Source organism: Carlito syrichta, unplaced genomic scaffold, assembly GCF_000164805.1.
Source record: "Carlito syrichta isolate Samal-C Ts95f unplaced genomic scaffold, Tarsius_syrichta-2.0.1 Scaffold305726, whole genome shotgun sequence".
NCBI lineage: Eukaryota > Metazoa > Chordata > Mammalia > Primates > Tarsiidae > Carlito > Carlito syrichta.
Genome location: NW_007249822.1, coordinates 132,543 through 157,088, shown reverse-complemented (window position 1 = coordinate 157,088; position 24,546 = coordinate 132,543). Strand labels below are relative to the sequence as shown.

General features: G+C 44.9%; 1 protein-coding gene across 1 annotated transcript in view; it reads left to right on the top strand.

Annotated features, from left to right (window-relative positions):
* The window catches only part of CUNH3orf20 (chromosome unknown C3orf20 homolog), a 91,229-nt gene that overhangs the window by 8,458 nt on the left and 58,225 nt on the right, over positions 1–24,546 (top strand). Inside the window, exons 4-8 of the mRNA XM_021714716.1 lie at positions 1,684–1,816; positions 2,951–3,220; positions 12,780–12,932; positions 14,030–14,150; positions 21,291–21,422. Of these exons, the coding sequence (XP_021570391.1) occupies positions 1,684–1,816; positions 2,951–3,220; positions 12,780–12,932; positions 14,030–14,150; positions 21,291–21,422 (809 nt within the window). The remainder of the gene's footprint in view (positions 1–1,683; positions 1,817–2,950; positions 3,221–12,779; positions 12,933–14,029; positions 14,151–21,290; positions 21,423–24,546) is intronic.

The window sequence follows — 24,546 nt, the reverse complement described above, 5'->3', positions numbered from 1 at the left end:
GGGAGGGAGGGAGGGAGGGAGGGAGAGAGAGAGGGAGAGAGAGAGAGGGAGAGAGATCACATTCGTGTAACTTTATTACAGCATAGTATTCTAATTGTCCTATTTTAGCATTATTGTTGCTCATTTCTTCCTATGCCTCATTTATAAGTTAACCTTCTCATAGGCACACATGTATAGGAAAAAACATGGCATACATGGGGTTCACTACCACCCAAGTTTTCAGGCTGCTGGTCTTGAAACAGATTCCTTGAGGGCAAGGGGGTCCTGCTGTGTGTCTGCTGGTCTCTGTCTACCTGACTGTTTTCCTTTGCTTCCTCACCAAGATGCGACTTTTCCTGATGGCCTCCGTGTTGCCTCCTTCACACTATGATGGGTGTTCAACAATGCTGCAGTCACTGTGGGTGTTCGATACCGTTGAGGAATTAGCCTCACACCGGCTTGCTAGCATGAGTGACTAGCCTTGCCTCATAACTCATATGTACATTAGCCATGTGTCCTGGCTTGCTCAGGCTCCAGTGTGTGCCTGTTGTCCTGATACACCTATGAAGATGTCTGCTTTTTCTAGAGACGTACTGGCTTGAAGTCACTTTGGGTTTGAGAGCCGCCGCTGTCTGTTTCCTGTCCATGTGCTGTATTATACCTCACCAGTTGGCAGTTTTGGGTGCCAGGCAGACTTGGAGCAGTGACTCTAGGAGTTGGGCCTAGTCCCTGAAGGGACAGCAACTATTTCTGAAAGGTGTCCAGGGTTCTAGGAAGGTAACTGAGAGGAGTCTGTTAATAGCAGTTTCTAGTCAGAGCAGAGGCTGCTGTACTCAAGCCAGCAGATGCTCCAGGTAGCCAACCAGCAGTCAGCTGGACCTCAGGCCCTGGTCTTGAGCTTAGGGTACAGCCTCTGGTCCCTGGTGGTGGGAGATGTGGGGGAAGGAACCAGGAACCCCTCAGGTTGGCAGATACTAGAGATGGTCCCCAAGCACTGGCCAGAAACTCCCAGGTTTGGCCAGTAGTGAGGATGGCTCGATTATGAGGCCCCCAAGGCTTTTGCTGGAGCCTGAAAAGTGCCCCTGGCCAGGTTTCATCCTCAGATTCAAGGTGAAGTTAGGCCTGCATCTGCTGAGGCTGCAGCTGTGTGGGAGGCAGAGGCTCAGTGCACCTGACACAAGGGAGTGAATGGATACCTCTAGATCCTCGGCCAGGGAGGAGCACTTCCATGACTCCACATTGGCACATCCTCATGCCACCTGCCACCTGCCATGGAAGACAGCCAGGAAAATAAGTACCACAGGCACAGATCATCTTGGTCCAGGTCTCTGCTGGTACTCGCTATTTCCTATAGAAGACCCAAGATTAGCCAACATCAGAGAAGTATTCGAGCCGACTGAGACGAAATCGAGACTTTGTGTCTTTAACCAGGAGCATCATAAGGGACCCGTTTCAGCATTCAGGAAAGCCCAGCCCCAGCAATGCTCCCCCTGCCTGGAACCCGGGGTACAAGGGCATCTCTGTTTGATACGTGACAGCCAGTGATTTCTGTCCCTGGCGAGCATCAGTGATTCTCCCTGCCCTGTGTTCTCAGGCTCTTCCTGGCCCCTTGGCCCCCAGGTGAACATGATGTCTTGAGAAACGTGGTGTCTTGAGAAACTGTTTTCAGAAACCCCTTCCTAACCTTTTTTACTCCAACTACAGGTAAATCAAAAACTGCAGAAGATGTCAGCATGCCAGCCCCACAGCGAGGAGTGAGAACCCCCGTGGACAGCACCGAGCTCAATGACCCCTGCCCTGAGGCCCGGGAGAAGTTGCAGGAGATGTGTCGCCACATGTGAGCGCCTCGGTGGTTGGGCAGGGGTAGAAGGTGTTCTCAGAAAGCCCCAGCCCAACCAGGAGTCCATGTGTAGGGAGACAGTCACAAATGCATATGAGCCGCCCTGCCAGGAGTGCAGGTTATCCAGTATTCCCCAGGACAGCCACAGGTACAGTGCTACACACACACACGCACACACACACACAAACTCTGTCTCTCTCTCTCTCTCTCTCGCTCTCTCTCTCTCTCTCTCCTGTTCTCCTGTCTTTCTCTACTCACTGCCCTCCCGATGACAACCTCACCATGACCATACAAGGAAGATGGGATTGATGCCCATTGGGCAGATGGAGAAACTGAGGCAGTCTAAGTGGGTGGGTAGCTGAAGAATGGCCTAAGCTTATGCAGCTTGTTGCCATGACCTCTTTCTCCCCACCTGGCAATGCTTTCTGTTTCCACAGCATGCTGCCTCACTAGGGATACCCCTTTGCATGATTCCTTACAGATTACATATAGCCTTTACACCCTGAGTGTTTATTTCTTAACATAATTTGCCAGATGTTCTTTTGCAAAAAACAAACAAACAAACAAATTAAAACCTCTCAAAACAAACACAGAAAAAATCCAACATGGGTGAGTAATGTATTGACGATTCTGTCTCACAAGATCTAACGAGCTATTCAACATTTCTTGGAGGGTCCTAGCCCATGGGCCATAAAGGATCCAAACACCTATCCATATCTCACATCTAAGTCATATGTGTCTCCTGGGGTCACTGGACCAGAGCATGGGTAGAGGGGAGCCACCCGATTTGCCTCCTCATTGTGACACTCTGGAAAGAAACTCTTCCTGTAACCTCAGGACTGGGGTGAACAAAGTCTTCAGTCCCCTAGCTTCACCGTCTGCACGCAATCCCACTCCGTAGGTCCTCAGACCCATGCTAAGGAGGCAGTCAGGCAAGGGTTGTTCTTAGAGGGGCACTGGGACCTTCCCAGTTCTTCCTCCAAATCATGCCTTTGAGGACGAGAGAGCCTGGGGTGGAGATGTGTACTTTTGGGACAGGGGAGGGGGACAGGGGTCTTGGGTGCTATAGAGAGCCTCCCTGGTGAGCGAGAGCCGAATGGTTAGAGGATATGTTGGTCTCCTTCCCTGCAGAGAAGCTGAGAGGGCCACGTGGAAGGGGAGGAATATCTCCTACCCCATGATCATGCGCAACTACAGGGCAAAGACATCCTCTCATCTAATGCCGGCCCTCAAAGGGGACTCCCACACCCTAAGTCCCCATCATCCTCAGACTCCCACTGCCACCCCTCACCAGCCTCCCGTCCACTATCTTCCTCTCCACCAGCATTCTCAAGAGTGGAAGGTGCCCAGGAAGGCCATCAAGTTGCATTACACCTTTTATGACGGCTCCTCCTTCGTTTAATATCCTTTCATCTGGTGCCTCGCTATCTCTCTGGCTGCTCAGCCCCAGAGAAGTCCAAGACCTGACAGCCTAAGGATTTACTTGGGCTTTTCAGTTGATCGGAGAAGCTTGGGGACTCAGGAGGGTCAGAGGAAGAAGTACTAAGTAGCCTCAAGTTTGGTTCAGTTCAGATCAACATGAACACACCAAACCCCAGCTACCTGTGAGAAGCCTGGCCACACAGGCTGGGAGTGCAGACTTAATCCTTGTCTTTGAGGACCTCCCAGGTAAAAAGAGGCTAAAGACAACACCATTCATCTTTAGTGGCAAGGATGGGGCTAGGAGGCCCTACACATGTGAGAATCTTTGTCCTCTGTTCCTGGCTCAATGACTGAGCCCTGTGGTCCTCGTGCACTTCACCCATCCACATCCTCAGAGTCTGAGCCCTTATCCCAGATGCTCCATCCATGTACCCCAATTTTTCTGCAGCTGACATCTGCCTGAGTTGAGTTTGGTGGGAGCTCGGTCCCAGTCGTGGGGTGTGGGTGCTGCAGAAGGAGACACATTTTCTCTTTGAGAATCTGATGAAAGGTATTTCTCTTCCTAGAAATATGTACTTATATACACACGCATGTAAGGTATTAGTTGTGATTGCAGGGGGTTTGCAGACCTTCAAAGCCTGTCTATGGATCTGGGTTTTAGACCTCAAGATTTAGGAAAGCTATGTCTTGAAAAGAGATCTCTTTGGAGGGTGAAACCTGAGGCTGTGCACACCTTAGAGAGTTGAGCCAGCTGACTTTCTTCATTGACAGATGTTCATCAAGTATCTGTTATGTGCATTGGAATCACTGGATGACGTGAATGGGTCATTCATACCCTGGAGGGAGCAGCTCTGGTTGGGTTACTTTCCTCTAGGATGAGGAAAAGGAGCCTGAATATGAGTGATGAGGGCCAAGGAGAGGGCTCCCTGTGGAGAACATCTGGGTGGGATGTTGCCCTGGTCCCAGTGTTCCCTTCGGGGTCCGGTTACCCAATCCCCAGCATGTTCTAGAACTGGATCAGACCCCAGATGCCCAATTAATTTGGCAGCAAAACACTTCTTCCAGGTCACACAGTCTGAGTTGAGCAAAAAGTCAAGGACGGGAGACCCAAAATCATTTATTTCTGTCCCTTCATTGTTGAAACGGGAAAACTGAGACCCAAAGGGGGTGGCATGACCTACTCAGTGTCATGAAAGGAATTTTGTGACCCAACTAATGTTGTGGCCTGGGCTCAGGGCTTCCTTGCTTCAATTTAGGATCCTCTGTCAGGTACCATTTGTATGCCTTTAAGGATTGTTTCCTCCAGCAGAGAGCAGGGTAGGGAGTGATGGAGAGTACATTGAATAATACAATGGGATTTCCTGCTTTGGAGGAGAGGATGGATCTCTGAGCTGTCTTGACTACTTCTATAGAGGCCGCGCCGTCCAACCAGGCTTGCCCGGCAATGGCCGCCTCGCTTTGTTCAACCTCTTTTGACTGAACCGGGAATTCAGAATTTAAGTACCCTGTCGAAGAAGTCTCATGGTTTCTCAAACCGTAAATGAATCCATTCCTCACGCTCCACTCGGCCCTGCCTCCAGTGTCTTCTCTGATGCTGAGTGCAGCGGACTCCTCTGAGAGCAGCCGCCGCTTGTGGTGGGCTGTGCCCTCCTTCTTTCCTGACTCTTCACTGCGTTGATGGGATTGTCTCCCCAAGTTCCTCATGAAGCTGTGTCTGTGAATTAGATTTCTATCAGGGGGACCAGAGAGGAAGGTGGGTTAGTGTATGATAAGGGTATGGGCCCGCAGCTTGCTGAAATCTTTGTTCTCTCATCTGTCCCAGAATTCTGAGGCCCCTGGGTGAGGACTATTCCCAACCTTCAGTCCATTACTACTGGCAGGCTTGACTCATGCAGCCATGGGCCGTAAATGACCCAAACACCTATCCACATCTCATATCCAAGTCATATGTGTCTCCTGGGGTCACTGGGTCAGAGCATGGGTAGAGGGGAGCCACCCGATTTGCCTCCTCACTGTGACACTCTGGAAAGAAACTCTCTTCCTGTAACCTCAGGACTGGGGAGAGCAAAGTCTTCAGACCCCTGGGCTTCACCTTCTGCGCTCAAGTTCCTCATGAGATGTGACAGTGGTCACATCTAGGCGATTAATACATTTTCTCTCTGGGAGTCACAGAGACCAGGACTTTAGGCTTATTCTTTTTGGTGACCCTGTGCGAGTCACTTGATCTCTGTACCTCACGTTCCCTGATTATAAGATAAGGAAATTGGACCCAGTGATCTTAAAGGAGAAATTGTATTCGTGTTACTGTGGTCAAATGGCCAAAACACACGTGCAGCTATCTGATCCCTCTTGAGTACAGAGGATGTTTGGAAACCACGTCCCTTGCCTCATGGCTTCCATGAACATTGGGCTCAGCAGTTCATTCTATTTTCATTAGTGATTGCTGGGAAAAGCTCTCAGGTGAATAAGACATGTCTGCCTGGGAATATCAAAAAGCTCTAAGTCATAATTGGTTTGCATTTGTCGGCTCCAGATCCCAGAGCCATCTCAGTGTTCATTTCATTCATTCATTCTAGTGGGTGTGAGTGGGATCTCATTGTGGTTTTGACATATTTAATGACAAATGATATGGAGCATCTTTTCATGTTTTTTGTTTTGTTTTGTTTTTGCTATATCTTTTGGAGAAATATGTATTCAAGTCCTTTGAGTTTTTTGTCTTTTTAAAAATTGATTTGTGGCCGGGCTCGGTGGCTCAGCCTGTAATCCCGCACCTTTGGGAGGCTGAGGTGGGTGAATTGCCTGAGCCCGTGGGTTCGAGACCCGCCTGGGCAGCGAGACCTCATCTCTACAATAAATAAATTTAAAAAAAAATCAGCCGGGCATGGTGGCGCATGCCTGTAATTAATTCCGGCTACTTGGAAGGCTGAGGCGGAAGGATCACCGGAGCCCAGCAGGCCGAGGTTGCGGTGGCCGGGAGTGGCCACTGCACTCCAGTCTGGGCGACAGAGTGAGACTCCAACTCAAAAAAAAAAAAAATTGATTTGTGGCTGGGCACAATGGCTCATGCCTGTAATCCCAGCACTTTGGGAGGCCAAAGTGAGAGGATTGCCTGAGGCCGGGAGTTCAAGACCAACCTCGGCAACATGGTGAGACCTCAACTTCACAATAAATAAAAAAATTAGCTGGGTGTGGTGGCACTCACCTGTAGTCCCAGCTACCTGGGAGGCTGAGGTGGAAGGATCACCTAAACCTGGCAGGTCGAGGCGGCAGTAGCCATGATCATGCCACTGCACTCCAGCAGTGAGACTCAAACTCAAAAAAAAAAAGTGATTTGTAAATATTCTTTATATATTATAGGTAGATACTAGATACTGATCCTTATAACATGATTTGTATATATTTTTCCCATGTTGTGAGATGTATTTTCATTCTTTTGTTAGCATCCATTGCAATGTTTTTAATTTTGATGAAGTTCAGTTTTTTCCATCTTTCTTTTGTTGCTTGTGCTTTTGATTTCATATCTAAAAAACCATTGCCAGATCCAAAGTTATGAAGACTTATCCCTGTGTTTTCTTCTAACAGTTTTATAGTTATAGCTCTTATACTTGGGGGGGGGGGTCTTTGCTGCATTTTGAGTTAACTTTTGGATATGGTATAAGGGTCATTCTTTGTTTTGTTTTGTTTTGTTTTGAGTCAGGGATCTCACTCTGTCACCCAAGACTGGAGGGCAGTAGCATGACCACAGCTCACCTCAGCCTCAACCTCCTGGGCTGAGGCAATCCTTCTGCCATTGCCTCAGCCTCCCGGGTATCTGAGACTACAGGCATGCGCCACAATGCCTGGCAAATTTTTTGATTTTTTTTTTGTGGAGACAAGGTCTCACTATGTTGCCTAGGCTAGTCTTGAACTCCTAGGCTCAAGCAATCTTCCCACCTCAGCCTCCCAAAGTGTTAGGATTACCGGTGTGAGCCACCATGCCTAGCCAGATAAGGGTCTTTTTCATGTGGATATTTACTTGTCCCAACACCATTTGTTAAAGAGACTATTCTTTCCCCATTGAATTGTCTTGGCATCTTTGTCAAAAATCAATTGGTTTATTTTGGATTCTTAATTCTAATTCATTGATATATATGTCTATCATTAGGCTTGTATCACACTGTTTTGATTATTGTAGTTTTGAATCAGGAAGTGTGAGTCCTCCTACTTTTTCTTCCTTTTTCAAGATTATTTTGGTTATTTGGCATCTCTTCTAATGTCATACAGGATCAGGTTTCCCATTTCTACAAAAGTCAATGGGATTTAGATAGGCATTGGTTTGATTCTGTAGATCACTTTGTAGAGTACTGCTGTTAACAGTACTACATTTTTAAATCCATGAACACTAGCAGCAAATAATACAAAATGCTAGATGTACAACAACAAAAAAGCACTGCACAAAAGGAAATGATGGCATTTGCAACAGCATCGAAAAGATTAAACCTTAGGAATAAAGAACCAAAGAGGTAGAAGACTTGTACCCTGAAAATGACAAAATACTACTGAATTAAATTAAAGAATACCTAAATAAATGTTCCTGGGGGACAACTGACCTTTATGTATTGATCTCATATCTGTAACTTTGCTGAATTTATTTGTTAATGCTAGGTGTTCTGTGTGTGGATTCTTTGGGATCTTCTACATATAAGATTATGTCATCTGCAAACAGAGTTAATTTTGAGAATTTTTATTTCTTTTTGTTGCCTAATTGCTAAGGCCAGAACTTCGAGTACGTTGTTGAACAGAAATGGTGGAAGAAGGCCTTCTTGCCTTGTTCTTGATCTTAGAGGGAAGGTTTTCAGTCTTTCTTAGTTGATTAAGATTGAGTTTTTAAATTGCGTTTTCATCTATGGTTTTTCTAATGTTGAGGAGTTCCCTTCTGTTCTGAGTCTGTTGAGTGTTCTTGTCATAAGAGGATGTTGGATTTTGTCAAATGCTTTTTCTTAGCCAAGATGTTCGTGATTTTTTCCTCCCCTCATTCTATTACTTTGGCACATTACATTTACTTTTGTGTGTTGAACCACCCTTGCATTCCCAGGATAAACCCTACTTGGTCATGACATATAATCCTTTTGATATGCTGCTGAATCTGGTTTGCTGGTATGTTCTTGAGAAATTCTGCATACCTATGGTCTGAAATTCTCTACTGATGTCTCTGTCTGGCTTTTGTATCAGGGTAACCCTGGCCTCATAACAATGAGTTAGGAAGTATTCAAATATGCTCCTTTATTTTTTAGAAGAGCTTGAGAAAGATTAGTGTCTGAATTCTTTAAATGTCTGGTAGAATTCGCCAGTGAAGCCATCTGGTTGCAGGGTTTTCTTTTTGGGGAGGTCGTTTTGTTTTTGTTTTTGTTTTTTACTACAGATTTAATCCCTTTGCTTGCAATAAGTCTATTTGCATTTTCTATTTCTTTTCTAGTCACTTTTGGTATTTTATGTGATTCTAGAAATTTGTCCATTTCATCTAAGTAATTTAACTTTTTGGTGTACAACTGTTCGTATTATTATGATTTATTATTTCTTTGAGTTGGGGGTTCTTACTCTGTCACTCAGGCTGGAGTGCAGTGGCATGATCACAACAATCACGGCTCATGGCGGCCTTAATCTCCTGGGCTCAGGTGATCCTTCCACCTCAGCATTCTGAATAGCTGGGATTATAGGTGTGTGTCACCATGTCTGGCTAATTTTCTTATTTTTTGTAGAGACGACATTTTGCTATGTTGCCCAGGCCAGTCTTGAACTCCTGGGCACAAGCAATCTGCCTGTCTAGGTCTCCCAAAGTGCTGGGATTACAGGTGTGAGCCACCATGTCTGGCCCATATTATTATATTATATTATTCTCCTAGAATCTTGTTTTATTTCTATAAGTCCCTACTTTCATTTCTGATTTTAGAAATTTTAGTCTTTTTTATTTGATCGGTCTAGCTAAAGATTTGTGAGTTTTATTGGTCTTGTCAAAGAACTAGCTTTTGGTTTTGTTTGTTCCACTTTTCTATTTTCTGTTTTATTTTTTTCCACTCTGGTCTTCATTTCTTTCTTTCTTTCTTTTTTTTTTTTCTTCTTCTTCTATCTTTGCTTTAGTTTTTTCTTTCTTTTTTAACTTCCTTAAGGTAGAAAGTTGAGTTATTGATTTAAGATCTTCTCTTTTAATGTGAGCATTTATAGCTGTAAGTTTCTCCTTGAGCACTGCTTTGATTTTCTCTCATACGTTTTGATATGCTTTTTGTTTATATTTATCACAAAGTATGTTGTAATTTCCCTTTTGATTTCTTCTTTATCCACTGATTGTTTATGAGTATGTTGCTTAATTTCCATGTATTTGTGAATTTTCCAGATTTCCTTCCATTAGTGATTTATAATAATTTCATTCCATTATAGTCAAAGAATATACTCTCTGTGGTCTCAATCTTTTAAGATTTATGGAGACTAATTGTTTTTCTTTTAAAGATAGAGATAGGGTCTTGCCATGTTGCCCAGGCTAGTCTTGAACTCCTGGCCTCAAGTGATACTCCCACCTCCGTCTTCCAAAGTTCTGGGATTATAGGCATGAGCTACCACACCCAGCTTGAGACTAGTTTTGAGGCCGAACATGTTGTCTGTACTGGAGAATGATTTATGCAAACTTGAGAAGAATATATATTCTGCTGCTGTTGGACAGAATGTATATGCCTAGTTAGTTTATAGTGTTGTTCAAGTCTTGTCTTTCTTTATTGATTTTCTGTCTAGTTGTTCATTATTGAACATGAGGTAATGAAATATCCAACAATTCTGTCAATCGTTGCTTTATATATCTTGAGGCTCTGTCATTAGAAGTTTGTATATCTATGATTGTTATATATTCCTGCGTTGTTTATCCTTTTCTCAACATGTAATGTTGTTCTTGGTAGCTTGTAAAAATGTTTAACTTAATATGCATTTATGTAATATTAGTATAAAAACCCCTGCTCTTTTTTGGTTGCTATCAGCATAGAATTTCTTTTTTCATCATTTCATGTCCAATCAAGCTGTATCTTTGGCTCTAAAGTGAACCTCTTATTGCACAGCATATAGCTGAATCATGTTTCAGGTTTTTAAAATTCTTTCTGCCCTTTTAAATCATTTCTGTTTAAAATAATTGCTGATGTGGGAGGACTTAATTATTCTATTTTTCTATTTGCTATCTATTTGTATATCTTATATTATGTTTCCCAGTTCCTCTATTACTGCTTCTTTGTGTGTCTGGGTTTTCCAAGCATACCATTTTGATTTACTTCTCATGTCCTTTTCTACAAATTTTTATTTTCTTAGTGGTTGCCTTGGTATAATGGGGTTGAATAGTGTCCACTAAAATTCATGTCCATCTGGGACCTCAGAAATATTATCATATTTGGAAATAGGATCTTTTCAGATGTAATTATTAAGATGCAGTCATATTGTTAGGGAGGGCCCTAGTGCAATGGCTGGTGTCCTTATAAGAAGAGAAAACACACACACAGGGAAGAAGGCCATGTGATGACTGAGGCAAGACTGGAACGACTCATCTGTAAGCCAAGAAATGTCAAAGATTTCTGAGAACCATCAGAAACTATAAGGGACAAGATAGGATTCTTCTGTAGAGCCTCTAACCGTATGGTCCTTTTGATACCTTGATTTTGGACTTTTGGCCTCCAGAACTGTGAGATTATAAATACACTGTTAGCCACCCACTCTGTGATACTTTGTTATGGCAGCCCTAGAAAACGAATATACCCAGGTATTACAATTAACAAATTAGTTTGATTTAACTTGGCCTTAATAGTATACAAAACCGTGCTCCCATATGGCTCCAGCCTTCCCCCTTTATGTTGTTATTAGAAATTACATTTTATATTTATATTGTGCATCCCTTAACATAGATTTGCAAATATTGTTTTGCATATTTGCCTTTTGAATCATATAGAAAAAAAGAAAAAAATTATGGACTGAAAATACAATAATACTGGATTTTATGTTTACTTACACAGTTACTTTTTAACCAGTGTTCTTTTTTTCTTTGTATGGCTTTGAATTACTGTCTAGTGTCCTTTCATTTCAGCCTGAATGATTTCCTTCAGTTTTTCTTATAGGGCAGGTCTACTAGTGATGAACTCCCTCAGTATTTGTTTATCTGGGAATGTCTTTCTCCTTCATTTTTGAAGGATAATTTTGCTTGATATAGAATTTTTGGTTGACAATTTTATTGTTTTTTTCTTTGAGCTCTTTAAATAATCTCACTGCCTTCTGACTTACTTGGTATCTGATGATAAATCAGCCATTAATCTTATTGAGAATCCTTTTTATATGATGAATCTCTCTTCTTTCTTGTTACTTTCAGAATGGTCTCTTTGTCTTTTGACAGTTTGATTTTAATGTCTCAATGTGAGTATCTTTATCCTATTTGGAGTTTGTTGAGCTTCTTGATCATATAAATTCTTGTTTTTCATCAGATTTGGAGAGTTTTCGGCTATGTTTCTTCAGCTATTATTTCTGCCTCACTGTCTCCATTTGGGACTACTGCTATATATATGTTGGTATGCTTGATGGTCACGGGTTTCTGAAGCTCTATTCATTTTTCTTCAATATTCTTTCTTTCTGATTCACAGAGTGGATAATTTCAACTGACCAATCTTCAAGCATACTGATTCTTTCTTCTACTGCTCTAATCTACTGTTGAGCCTGTCTAGTAAATTTTTCATTTTAATTATTGTAGTATTTAGCTCCATGATTTATATTAGGTGACTTTTAATGGTTTCTATCCATTAATTTCTTTGTTTCAGCTAGGAGGAAAGATTTAGGAGGGTAGATCCCAGTGTTAAACGTTGCTTCTGTCTAGGTATTACTTCTGAAATTCCTGTACATAAGACAGTAGCTGCCAACACCATGTCCCCTTAGTCAGGACCAGTGCTTCTTGGGGCCTCTCTACTAACAAATGTACAAGAAGATATTACCTGCCTTACTAGATTGGTCAGAAGAGGAGACAGCCTGAGGGCATTAGAAATATTGCTGGCCTCAGAGATCAAATCTAGGTTCTGCCACTTCCTTGTGACTGACACACAAGGATCAATTTCCTTGTGTGCCACTTTCTTGTGATTGACACACAAGGGTAGATCATCTTCTATATCTTGGATTCCTCATTTTCAAAGTGATCAAATTATGGTTGCCTGGTTGCCTGGTTTTTGTGTTTTTTGTTTTTGTTTTGTTTTACATGGAAAGTTTCTTGTCCCAGAAAACCCGTTAGACCCAGGGAAACCTGCTCATTTGTGAGATGAAGATAATGCCGTCTATCTATGATTGTGAGGAATAGAAAAAAGACACAGGAAAGCAAGCAGGGCATGGTTCCATAATTACTTAATTGTTACTTATGTAAAATATAGGGTGGGTCTTTGAAGGTGGGGAATGATGCACCAAATAGCTAACACTCTGACATGTAGACATGCTTCTATGGGGTGCCTGAGAGCAGAACTGGGAGAGTTTTCTGTTAGTTCTACTTGACTATTTCCGCCAGCTATCCCTCTGGAAACATCGCTATGTGTCAGATCCCTACATGCTGCAGAGGGAGAGCCATCACCTGCCTCTTTAATGACACGCCTGGCTTCTCCTTCCTGGCCCTGTTCAATGCTGAAGGCCAGGGCTGTGTTCACTACAACCTAAAAACCTGGTAAGTGGATTGGGGAACCCTAGTATCATGGAATTCTCTCTGGGGGTAATGAAAGGGAGGGCTGGCATGGTGACTGTGAGCCTCTGGTTAAAGAAGGGGCCAGGCAGCGTCCAGAGGTCTAGGAAGGCACTGAGGCAGGGCTGAGGCATTACCTGCAGGGACGCAGGTACTTTGAGACTTGGCCCTTGCTTGCTGTATACATGTCACAGTCAATCAGAAGAACAACTCCCCAAGTCATACTCCACTTGGCACCCCAGAGCACTAAGCTCTTTATTGTTGGTTAGATTCATGGAAGAATTATTCAGTGAAGAAAATTATGCCAGGAATGGGTAAAGAAGTGACATGAACACCACTTTGGTGAGGTCTCTTAAGGGAAGAACATATTCTTGCTTGCCAGAGTTGATTTGGTCTGGCTTTTCCTAAAGAACTGCTCTCGGAAGCCGGGCTCGGTGGCTCAGCCTGTAATCCTATGCCTTTGGGAGGCTGAGGCGAGTGGATTGCCTGAGCCCGTGGGTTCAAGACCCGCCTGGGCAACTTGGCGAGACCTCATCTCTACAATAAATCAAAAATTAGCCAGGCGTGGTAGCGCATGCCTGTAGTTCCAGCTACTTGGAAGGCTGAGGCGGAAGGATCGCCGGAGCCCAGCAGGTTGAGGCTGCGGTGGCCAGGAGCGGCCACTGCACTCCAGTCTGGGTGACAGAGTGAGACTCCAACTCAAAAAAAAAAAATGAACTGTTCTCGGAAGAATTGACTTACTTTTGTGTTATGTATGTTCTGGTTGCCATTTGGTGCCTGTTATATTGTATGCTCAAGCTCCTAGGCAACAAAGCACAAATTCCATTTCTTCCCCTCTTGGTTTTGGTCTGAACCTCTGTTGTCTCCCTCAGACCAGCCCTTTCCCACAGGTTTCTCTGGTGGCATCAACAGGTGTTCAGTGGCCTCAGATCATAGCAGGTAGGGAAAGTGAGGCTTCCTGCAGGACCCCGCTTTTCCTCCAGCCTGGACAGGGACTCACAGACCTGCCTCCCCCAGCCTGTAGTGGTGATGGCTTCTTTCAGGAGCTGGTCAGTAGCTACTCACTTCTGTGTCTCTTCTAGCTGCCCATACGTCTTGGTCTTGGATGAGGAAGGCGGGACAACCAATGACCAGAAGGGTTATGTAGTGCACAAGTGGAGCTGGACTTCCAAGACGGATACTTTGCTTTCCCTGGAATACAAGGTAGGGGTGAGCAGCACAGGTGGGGTGGCAGTGAGCACCCCTGCCAAGGGAGGTCCTTGGTCGCCTCCTGTGGGCTGCCTAGCATTAAGAGCCAAAGGACTGCCTGTAAGATAGGAGCCCTGCCCTCAAGGAGCTTGCGATCTTGTTCAGAGGTTTCCAAGTTGGTGGGTGGTGGTCCAGGTTGGCTGAAGTAAGCTTTTCACCTTCCTATAGCAACTGTTGGCTGCTATACTAACTTTTCTTGATAATACCTATCTTTCCTATTTAATTTTTATTAATGATATTATTATATTTGTATTGTTAGGATGATTTTTATTTTATGAAGTAACAGTTGTAGTAGCTGATAGCCTTACTTTAATGCCTATATGCGGCAATAATAAAAGTTAGCAATTCTATATTGATCTCCCCAGTTTTTGTTTTTATAACTTTATTATCCATGAAATTTAAAAAATCTGGAAGTCAAAGGTGACTGATAGACACAAACCTTTTTGTCATTCATTTGGCTGTCAGATAGTCATTTATCAAACACTTATTAAATAATAAATAGTGCTGGATTATTAATAGATAATAGCTCAATAAATTTATTAATAAAGCAATTAAGTGGGCTTGTCACTATATCTAGGGTAGAGTTCCTCACTGAGACATTCTGGGATGGATACTTCTTTGGCATAACAGTGTCTTGTAGGGTGTTTCGCAGCCTCCCACTAGATGCCTGTAGGACTCTTCCCCCAGTCATGACAGCCAAAAATATCTCCAGGTATCACCCTATGTGGCCTCTGAGGAGCAAACTCGCCCCTGGTTGAGAATCACGGGTCAGGGGATAGAAAGATAAACAAAACCTTCAAGGAACCCAGAAGTCTAAGAGAATGATAAGAACACAGGATGGACAAGGATAGGAACTACAAGGGGGCAGGCTCACAGCGTCCAGCTTCAGAGAAAGATCACAGTGCCTAGAATCCAACCAAGCTCATCTGAGGTCAAGAGCCTCAGGGTAAGGGCTGTCAATGCCGAGAGTGGTGGTGGAGCTCCAGCGCCCTGCCCCGTCTCCTGTCTCTCACCCTCTCAGTTCACCCTCACACTGGCCACCAGTTCTCCTCCTCATCCTCCGATTCCTTGAGATCACACCTCTGCTCAGAAATATTGAATCCCTCGAACACGTCTCACCTTTCCTACCCCCTTGGCCTGAAATGCGCCTCTTCCTTTTCTGCCTGCCCAAATGTCTTTCCAAATTCTTTCCAAGCCCTGCCCAGAATCCCCCTCTTCGTGGCACCCCAGCCCACACCCCTTCTCTCAAACAGTGTCCACAGTTTGGATTAGTCCTTTGGTAATGATTCAGGTAACAGAGAAATTCTCAGCTCTGGCTGCATATCAGAAGCACCTCTGGGGCTTTTTATAAAATACAGATTCTAGGCACAGCCCCAGAGAGACCCTGATTCAGTTGGTCTGTTAAGAGTTTTGGATTTCGGTAGTTTTCTTCTTCTTATTTTTTAAAGTATAAAGAAGTGGGGTATGATTCAGGGTTAGGTATGCAAGCGTTGATTATGCACATACCCTTGTTGATGAGGTATGCCCCTCCCTCCCCTAGCAGTTTCCCTCAACGGCCTATCCCAGCCCCCTCCCCTGACAGTTTGATTTCTGTAGTTTTCACAAATATTCCTGAGGCTTGGCCAGGTCTGAGATTCCCCAGTCCAGGGGTGTATTGTGTTGTGTCTTAATGTTTAACTTTTCATAGCTGTAGGAGAAGTTTATAACCCAAGTAGATTATAGATCCCTCGAAGGCAGGCGTCATAAGTTGTGTGCTAGTGTAGTCCAGTGATTAGAGAACTGGGAAGAGAGTCTGAGGCACTAAGCATGAGTGTCCGCTTTGCCAGACTCTGGCTGCAGGGGTTTGTGAAAATCACTCAGCTTCTCTGAGTCTCAGTTGTCTCATCTGTACATGATGGGCTACCACACCTGCCACACCAAACCGCCTCCCTCACACTACTTACATGAGAGCTCAGTGAGGTAATCGAGGGCACGGTCTTTGACATCACTGAAGTGTTAGCAATGTACTTCAATTCATTGTTACGGTCCCTGGAGCTGCCTACAGAAATGCACAACATAGGCCTGTGCAGTGAGGAGTGGCCTGGCAGAGAAGGAGCCCTTGAGCTGCAGCATGGGGTACGTGTGTATGGCCTCACATAAATAGAGAGGAGGAGGAAGGAAGAGCCTTCTGGGTAGAAGGGGCATCATCAAGCGGGCTTGGTGGCTCAGCCTGTAATCCTGCACCTTGGGAGGCTGAGGTGAGTGGATTGCCTGAGCCCGCGGGTTCGAGACCCACCTGGGCAGCGAGACCTCATCTCTACAATAAATAAAAAAATCAGCCGGGTGTGGTAGCGCATGCCTGTAATTCGGCTACTCAGAAGACTGAGGTGGAAGGATTGCTGGAGCCCAGCAAGTCAAGGCTGCGGGGCCCGGGAGTGGCCACTGCACTCCAGTCTGGGCGACAGAGTGAGACTCCAACTCAAAAAATAAATAAATAAATAAATAAAATTAAATAAATAAAATAAAATAAAAAAAGAAGGAGCATCATCCATAAAGGCTGGAGCTGGGGCTAAGTAAGGCATCCTATGAGGCCACAGTGCTTCTTGTGGAAGGCAAGTGGGGCAAGAGAATATACAGTGCAGGGTAGAGGCAAGAGGTGTTGTCTGAGGAGTTTGCATGCTGTAATAAATTCCTCCAGGAAAAGCCAAGTTTCACTCTGATATCATTTCTATTCAGGCTCAAGAACTTCCTCTGACATCTCTTGAAATACGTATCTGCTAGCAACATATTTTGTTTTCTTTCATGAGAATTATCTCTTTATTAAAGGATATTTTTGCTGAATATGAACTCTGGGCTGATTTTTTTCTTTCATTATTTTAAAGATGTTGCTTCAATGTGGCTGTCTCCCATAGTTTACGAGATCTGTAATTGTTCAAATCACTGTTAATTTTCTTTGCAGCTTGCAAGATTGTTTCTTTTCTTTGGTTTTCTAGGTTTGACTATAATGTGTCTAGGTGTGGTTTTCTTCATATTTATTCTGTTTGGGGTTTACTGAGCTTCTTGAATCTGTAAATTCATTTCACCAAATTTGGGCAATATTCTAAATCTTCTTTAGCAAAAACAAAACCTGCGCTCCAATCGCTCTCCTTTTCTTATGAGACTATAATTATATGTATTTCAGACCTTTTGATATTGTCCCAGAGGTAGGTTCCTGAATCTCTGCTATGTTATTGTCCAATTTCTTTTCTCTTTACTTTTCAAGTAAGATAATTTCCCTTTTATCTCCAAGTTCACTAACTTTATTCTGTCATCTCCATTCTGTCATCTCCATTCTATTATTATGCTAATTCTGTAAAATTTTAAAACTTCAGGTATTACATGTTTTCAGTCCTAGAATTTCCATTTCATTGTTTTTATATTTTCTATTTCTCTGCTGAGATTCCCTATTTGATAGCTAATTATAAGTATATTTTCCTTTATGTCATTGAGTATAGTTAAATTAACTGCTTTGGAGGCCTTGTCTAAAAATTTCAATGTCTGGGTCATATCAGACAGGGTTGGCCTACATTGATTATCTATTGCTTTGAGAATGTCTCACACTTCACTGGTTCCTCACATTTTGAGGAATTTTGGATTGTAGCCTGACAGTGTAAATGTTATATTGTGAAGTCTCTGAATTCTGTTGCATATCTCTGAAGAGTATTGATAGTCTTGTCCTAACAAGCAATGAACTTGGTTAGACCCAAACCACAAACATTGTTTCACCTACAGTGGACAGCAGCTCAAATTTCAGTTCACTTTTTTGTTTCTCCTACTGTAAGCTATTTTGAGTCTGTCCTGTTCATGCATGGTTCAGAGGTCGGTTGATATGTGGACAGTTTATACACAGAATTCTGGGCTTTTCTTCTCTGGCTCTGGCTCTTTTAGAATTCTTTCCACACTTTCCTGTAACTGTGGTTGCCCCAGGCCTTCTCCTCTGGGTTCTTCAGTCCAGAAAGATGGTGAAGTTTGGCCATGACCATGACCTGCCTTCAGACCAAAGTTATAAAGTAAAAACTTATCCCATGTTTGTCCTTTCTTTTAAGTTTTGACTCCTCTTCAAAATCCACCTGCTTTTGTTCATTCTTCATAACCTTTGGGTAGTTAAAACAAATTTTTTTTCAAACTTTTAGATATCTGTGGAAAGGTCAGCCTGTTAGAAGTTGATTCAGCTATACTGGAAGAAAAACTAGTTGGTTAAATTATAAACTGACAGCTAGAATGCTTAGTCCAGCATATGTGTGGAAGGTTGACTGGAGAGAAAGATACCAGTGGATGGGCTAGTGGAGAGACTAGTTTGGGAATTACTACTAGATTAATCATGATTAAAAATAGTGGCAATATTTTTTTTAAATGGTCATATCAGCAATAGAGCTTAGTGTAGTTCCAGCATGGACTGTGTGGCATAGGTGAGAGGATAATTGTAGGTGAAATTGTACATGACTCCATGGAAACTGTAGATGACTCCATGAAGGAGACTGTGTCTGGGTGGAAACAGAGATGTTTCTGAGAGAATCACTGACCAGTATGGTTTTAGACATGCTGATTTGTCTCTGTGGCCATATCTCTCTGGGCTATTGTGACATGGATCCTGACCGAAGGTGAGAGATTAGGGAGAGTAAATAAGATACAGGGGGGCACCCCACAAAACAAACTGGAATTTATTAATGAAAAATTGTGTATTTATTCTTACATATTTAAACTTCAGTCACCTTCAAAGTACTTTCCATTTGATGCAATACACCTATTGAGATGCTTTTTCCACTGGACAAAACAGTTTTTGAACTCATCAATTGTGATGCCTTTCAGTATTCCTGCCAGGGTTTTTTTGTTTCATCCCTTCCACATCGGCAAAACGTTTCCCTCTGAGGACTGTTTTCGTCAGGGAAAACAAAAAAAGATCTCTAGGGGAGGAATCAGGTAAATAGGGAGGGTGGGGGCATGGGGGGGTCTTGCCATTTTTGAACACTCAGTGCACTGTGGGCGGGTGAACTCATAAATCACCCATCTTGAAATGGGCAAATGCATCGAAAGAATCTTCCAAAAAATTCACTGAAGCTGAACTCAGCCTCTCACAACAATGCTAGCTGGTCCACTGATGCTGATGGGTTCCTAGGACACCTACCTAGCAGGGGAAGCCTGCACTACAAGGGGCCTGCTCTCCAAAAGATAACTTTGGGGTTTTTGGGGTCCCTTCTTCTATGACAGGCTGGCTAATGAATTCTCAAGAAGATGAGTCATGGCTGAATTTGTAGAGCAGCTGTACTTAGGGCATTGGAGGAGAGAAAGAAACCACCCAGGGAGTGGGGACAATGAATACCAACTGTTCCATACTAAGCCGTATGCATGTTTTAGTCTGTGAAATCTGCTCAGTGCCCTAGGAGAAGGATTCTATTATCGTCCTCAGGCTCAGAGGAGTGAACCCAGTTTGCTTAAAATTGCCCAACTGGTCAGTGGAGATATTGGGATTCAATCCCTGTCCAGATGCCGAGCTGGAGTTCCCAACTGTGGATTTCGGCTGCCTCTCCCTAGAAGGACAAGAGAGGGGAGGGTTTCTCGTAAGTGAGTGGGATCAACAAGTTTGAAGATGTCAGAAGACTTGGCAAGTCATGGTTCAGTGCTTTCAGGATGCTGGAAGGGACCAGCCTCCAGACTGCAGTATGAGGAATAGACTGCATCGTGAGCAAGTTGAGGGTAGACTCCAGGGCCAACAACTTGAATAGTAGAAGGAAATGGAAGAAACAAAATGGAGTGCTTTCTTGGTTCAGAGGAGTCCTGGGCTATTTGTGGGTCGGGGCATTGTGGACTGGGAGAAGTGCAGCACTGTGGAGCTACTGACTCTGAGGCCCTCAAGGAAGGTGCCCCGCACATGCAAACCATTCAGTGGCCTCAACTGTGAGTTGTTCTGCTACGTTCTGACCATATCTGCTCATGTTGGTCATGGGCCTTAATGGCCTGCGTGCCACTTCCATCATTTTAATCTCATTTGAACCTGGTAATTGTCTTTCAACCATTTCATGTTGAAGAATTTGAGATTCAGAGGGTCTCAATGGCTTGCTCACAGGAGGCAGACCTAAGTAGCGAGTGAGTTGCTATAAGGGTAACTCATCCACCCTGGGTCTTATCTGGGTCTGCTAAAGAGGAAATCCCAGTCTTTTAGAACTGGTGAAAGAGGAGCTCCACCCCCTTGCCATCTATCTTTGGCTGCTCCTCAGGGGAAGAGTAGTGACATATTTGGTGACTTTAGGGGAAGGGACTGAGCATGTGTGGCTCAGGCCCTTCTGGGTCCTCTTTGCCATTGGCCTGTCCACCTTCAGAGGGCTTTCTGGTGCTTTCTGCCGTGTGGTCTTCTTCCCACCCGCTGCAGGACAAGACTCATAGTCAGACCTGATGCCCGAGTGGACACACAGGACACAGGGATAAAGGGCTGGCTACTGATCCAAGCTGCAGCCCCAACCCAGCCTCGCCGGGCCTGAAGCTGAGTCACTTGCCCAGCACCTGTGTCTCTTTAACAGTGGGTTCCCTGCTTGGCCTGAAGAAGGAAGGAGCAGGGGGAGGAGGCATCAGTTACCTCTTTAGCTAATCCCCTAAAGGGAGACCAGCATTCTTCTGTCTTCTCCATGAAAGCCAAATTCCAACATAAGAACTGGAAAGCTAGCCGGGCTCGGTGGCTCAGCCTGTAATCCCGCGCCTTTGGGAGGCTGAGGTGAGTGGATTGCCTGAGCCCGCGGGTTCGAGACCCGCCTGGGCAGCGAGACCTCATCTCTACAGTAAATCAAAAAATCAGCCGGGCGTAGTAGCGCATGCCTGTTATTCCAGCTACTCGGAAGGCTGAGGTGGAAGGATCACCGGAGCCCAGCAGGTCGAGGCTGCAGTGGCTGGGAGCGGCCACTGCACTCCAGTCTGGGCGACAGAGTGAGAGTCCAACTCAAAAAAAAAAAAAGAACTGGAAAGCTGTTACAAGTCTTCAGGCCCAAGCAAAGCGGGGAACAGTGCTTCCCAACCCAGTGGGTTGGGAAGGGATGGGTGGGGCAACAGAAGCAGAGATCCTCTGAGTACTGGTTTCTTTATCTGCAGGTAAATGAGCAAATGAAGCTAACAGTCCTAGGGCAGGACTCCATTGTGGTCACCTTCACCTCCCTGAATGAGACGGTAACACTCACTGTATCAGCCAACAACTGTCCCCATGGACTGGCGCATGATAGACGGGTAAGGCAAAGCAGACCAGGCACCCAGCCCTGATCCCTGGGCAGCTCGACATGGGTTACTGCTTCATATCTCAGCCTTTGCTCTGACTCCCCACCACCCTCCCAAGACCTTGCCTGCCTCTTTCTCTGCCATTATTCACTGCCTACCCTTAGGACTGGCTTCTCTGTGAAGCTTCTTATATCAGGAGTCTTTCGATCATCAGGGACAGAATTCAATGTGGTCTGAATGAAGCATGAAAAGGGAATACAGTGGCTCAGTAAACTGAGAATTCTGTCAATAGCAGCTTCAGGCATGGCTGGATCCAGGCCCTCAAATTATTCCAACAGTTCTTCTCATCTCTAGGCTCTGCTTTATTCTCAGGGAGTTTCTCTCCTGTTTGTGACAAGATGGCCGCACCCATCTCTGGGCTATTCTTCTACCAGCTTTAGCGTACCCAGGAGTAGGAGAGCTTCTCTTTCTTAAGCACTTCAGTAGAAATACCAACATCAAAATGCACTGGCTCGGTTGGCTGCCCATGCTTGAAACCTTCCCTGCAGCCAGGAGTGTGTGTTGCTCCCACTGGCCAGACTTGAACCTCAAGTCCATTCTGGGCCCAAGGGGTGAAATCAGCCCCGAGCAAACCGCCCAGGCAAAGGATGAGGCAGGAGTGTTTCCCTGAAAGAAAATCAAGATGTTGTTACCAGAAGGAGGTGAGATGATGCCAAACAGAATAGAGACCCTCTCTACCACCCTCTTCCCACCGTCAATGGTCTGTTCCTCCCCCTGTTCGGCCTTCCTGGCCATGACAACCTCCATTCCAGGCTCCTTTTTGACAAGTCCATCTTCTCTACCAAATTTGGAATTCCCTATGATTTCCACTCATGCCTGTTGCCCCAGGCCCAGCACAAGACCACTTCAAATTAAGCACTTCCCGAATATCTGTTGGGCGAATGAGAACATAGTGGAGACAGAGAGTCCAATTCTGCCATACACTAGTCTTCATGGATCTTACTCTGTGCCTGGTGGTCTCACATCAAGGAGTGAGACGGAGAGGATGGAGAGAACAGTCCCCATACCCTGAGTTTATTGTCTGAAAGCGAACGTGGCTCCAACCAAAGGCTCAGCCAGATGGAGCAGCCCACTCGCATTCCCCACTGGGCTTTCTGCTCAGTTAAAGGAGGGCTCCTGGTAGCAGGTGCTGGGGACCACACCTTCTGGTTTGCCCAGGGGCAGGGCTGGTTTACACCTGTCCACCTGGAGCCATTATACACAAAAGTGTCCTGGTTTGGAGGATAGGTGATATGGTCATCCTGAGCAAGAGGCTTTTATGCTGTGGGGGCATTTGCTGCTGTAGGTCACAAGTGCATAGATACACAGCGGGCGGAGCCCATAAAGGGCATCCAGTCCCTTGTCCTCCCATCACATAGGGACACAGGGGCAGGCATTTGTCAGGGATTCCCTGTGCTCCTCCTGGGGAAAGTATCGCACCTGTATTTTTCCCACTACATTTTCATTCCAGTAGCATTGCACTTCATTAATTCATTAACCAACTCAATAACCATTTATCAGCACCTTCAATGAAAGACGGTGGGGCGCAATAAGACTCAACACCTGTTAAAGCCAAGAGATTTAATGAGACAAACGCGTTGGCTACAGAACCTGAGAATCAGGCTGCAGCGTGGAGGCAGGGGTGTGGCCGGTTTTATAGAAATTTAAAGCTACCTGTCAGTTACCTATTGGTTGGCAGGTGAGGCATTTTTGGGATTGGCAGGGGCTTTTGCGGGTACGGGAACGGTGGGCGTTGTTGTGGAAGAAGAACCTGGAAAGCCTTGTCTGAGCCTCCATGGAGGGAGCGCCATTTTAGGTGGGGCCCACACCTATTCTTAGCCTTTGGAGGGGGCAGGTTCCTCATATGGCTGGCTGGAGCCTTTCATTCCCACCTCTTTGGTTAAGGGATAAAGGGGTGGAGTTGATAGGTCTAGCTACTTCCTGCCTTCGAGGGGCGTTGTTGGGTGAGGTGGGTGAAAGGACCAGCCACATGAGGCCCCATAAGAAGGCGCCAAAAGAAAAAATTTCGCTGGGGTGGAAGTCTTGGAAGGTGCCCTGGAGGTAGAAGAATGCAAGTTGGTTCGGCCAGTCGTCGAGTGGACACGGGAAAGGGAGGAGCCATTTGTCACAAAGAAGATGGTCAAGGAACGCTGAAAACCTGAGTTGGAGGTAATAAGGCCTGAAAGCCATATCTGTAATGAAAAATGGGGCGAGAAGATTTAGGAGGCAGTAAGGCTTGGGTTGTTGAGGCCTGGGTCCTCGGTGGGTAGGAGGTTGTAGCTCTGTAAAAGAAACTGGTTAATGGTTTGATTTGAAATTTTTTGGAATTGAGATTGAAGAAATTTTATAATGCAAGGGAGAAAGGAGCACAAGCCGAGAAGGAGAACGACTGGAGTAACGATAGGAAGAAGCCACGTGAGGAGGGAGTTTGGAAACCAGCTGTTAATTTGAGTGGGCTTTGTTCGTTGAAGCTGTGAGGAGAGGTCGTTTAGTTTGTTGATATTTTGTTCAATGAGCCCTGATTCATTGGTGTAATAGCAGCATTCTTTCTGGAGGAAGAGGCAGATGCCTCCTTTTTCGGCTGTTAGGAGGTCTAGGGCACTACGGTTTTGGAGGGTGACCTGTGCTAAGCTAGTTATTTGTCTTTGTAGTGACCTGATGAATTCTGAGGTGGTGTCTAGCGCCATTTGGATTTTGTTTTGTAGGTCTTCTACTGCGCATAGTGAGTAGCCGAGAGCTCCTCCCGCCAGGCCGAGGGAGGTGAAAGTGGATGCAAGGGACAATCCAACCATAACTGGGAGGAAGACGGCCCTTTTGTGTGAATGCCTGGGTGTTAAAAGAGGTGAGGTGAAAGAAGGTGTTAAGGAAAGAGGTGAGGGCTGCTGGGTTAGGGTGGAAAACTGAGTGTAAATAGGGTATGATATTGGACAGTTGTGGGACCTCATTTGCTGACGAGGAGGAGGTGTTAACGAGTATGGCAGGGAGAGGTTTTAGGGCTGCGTGGCGGGCTGCTCTGTCGGCTCGTGAGTTTCCTTGTGTGATAAAAGATGAATCGACTTGGTGGGCTTTACAGTGGGAGATGCCAATGGCTTTTGGG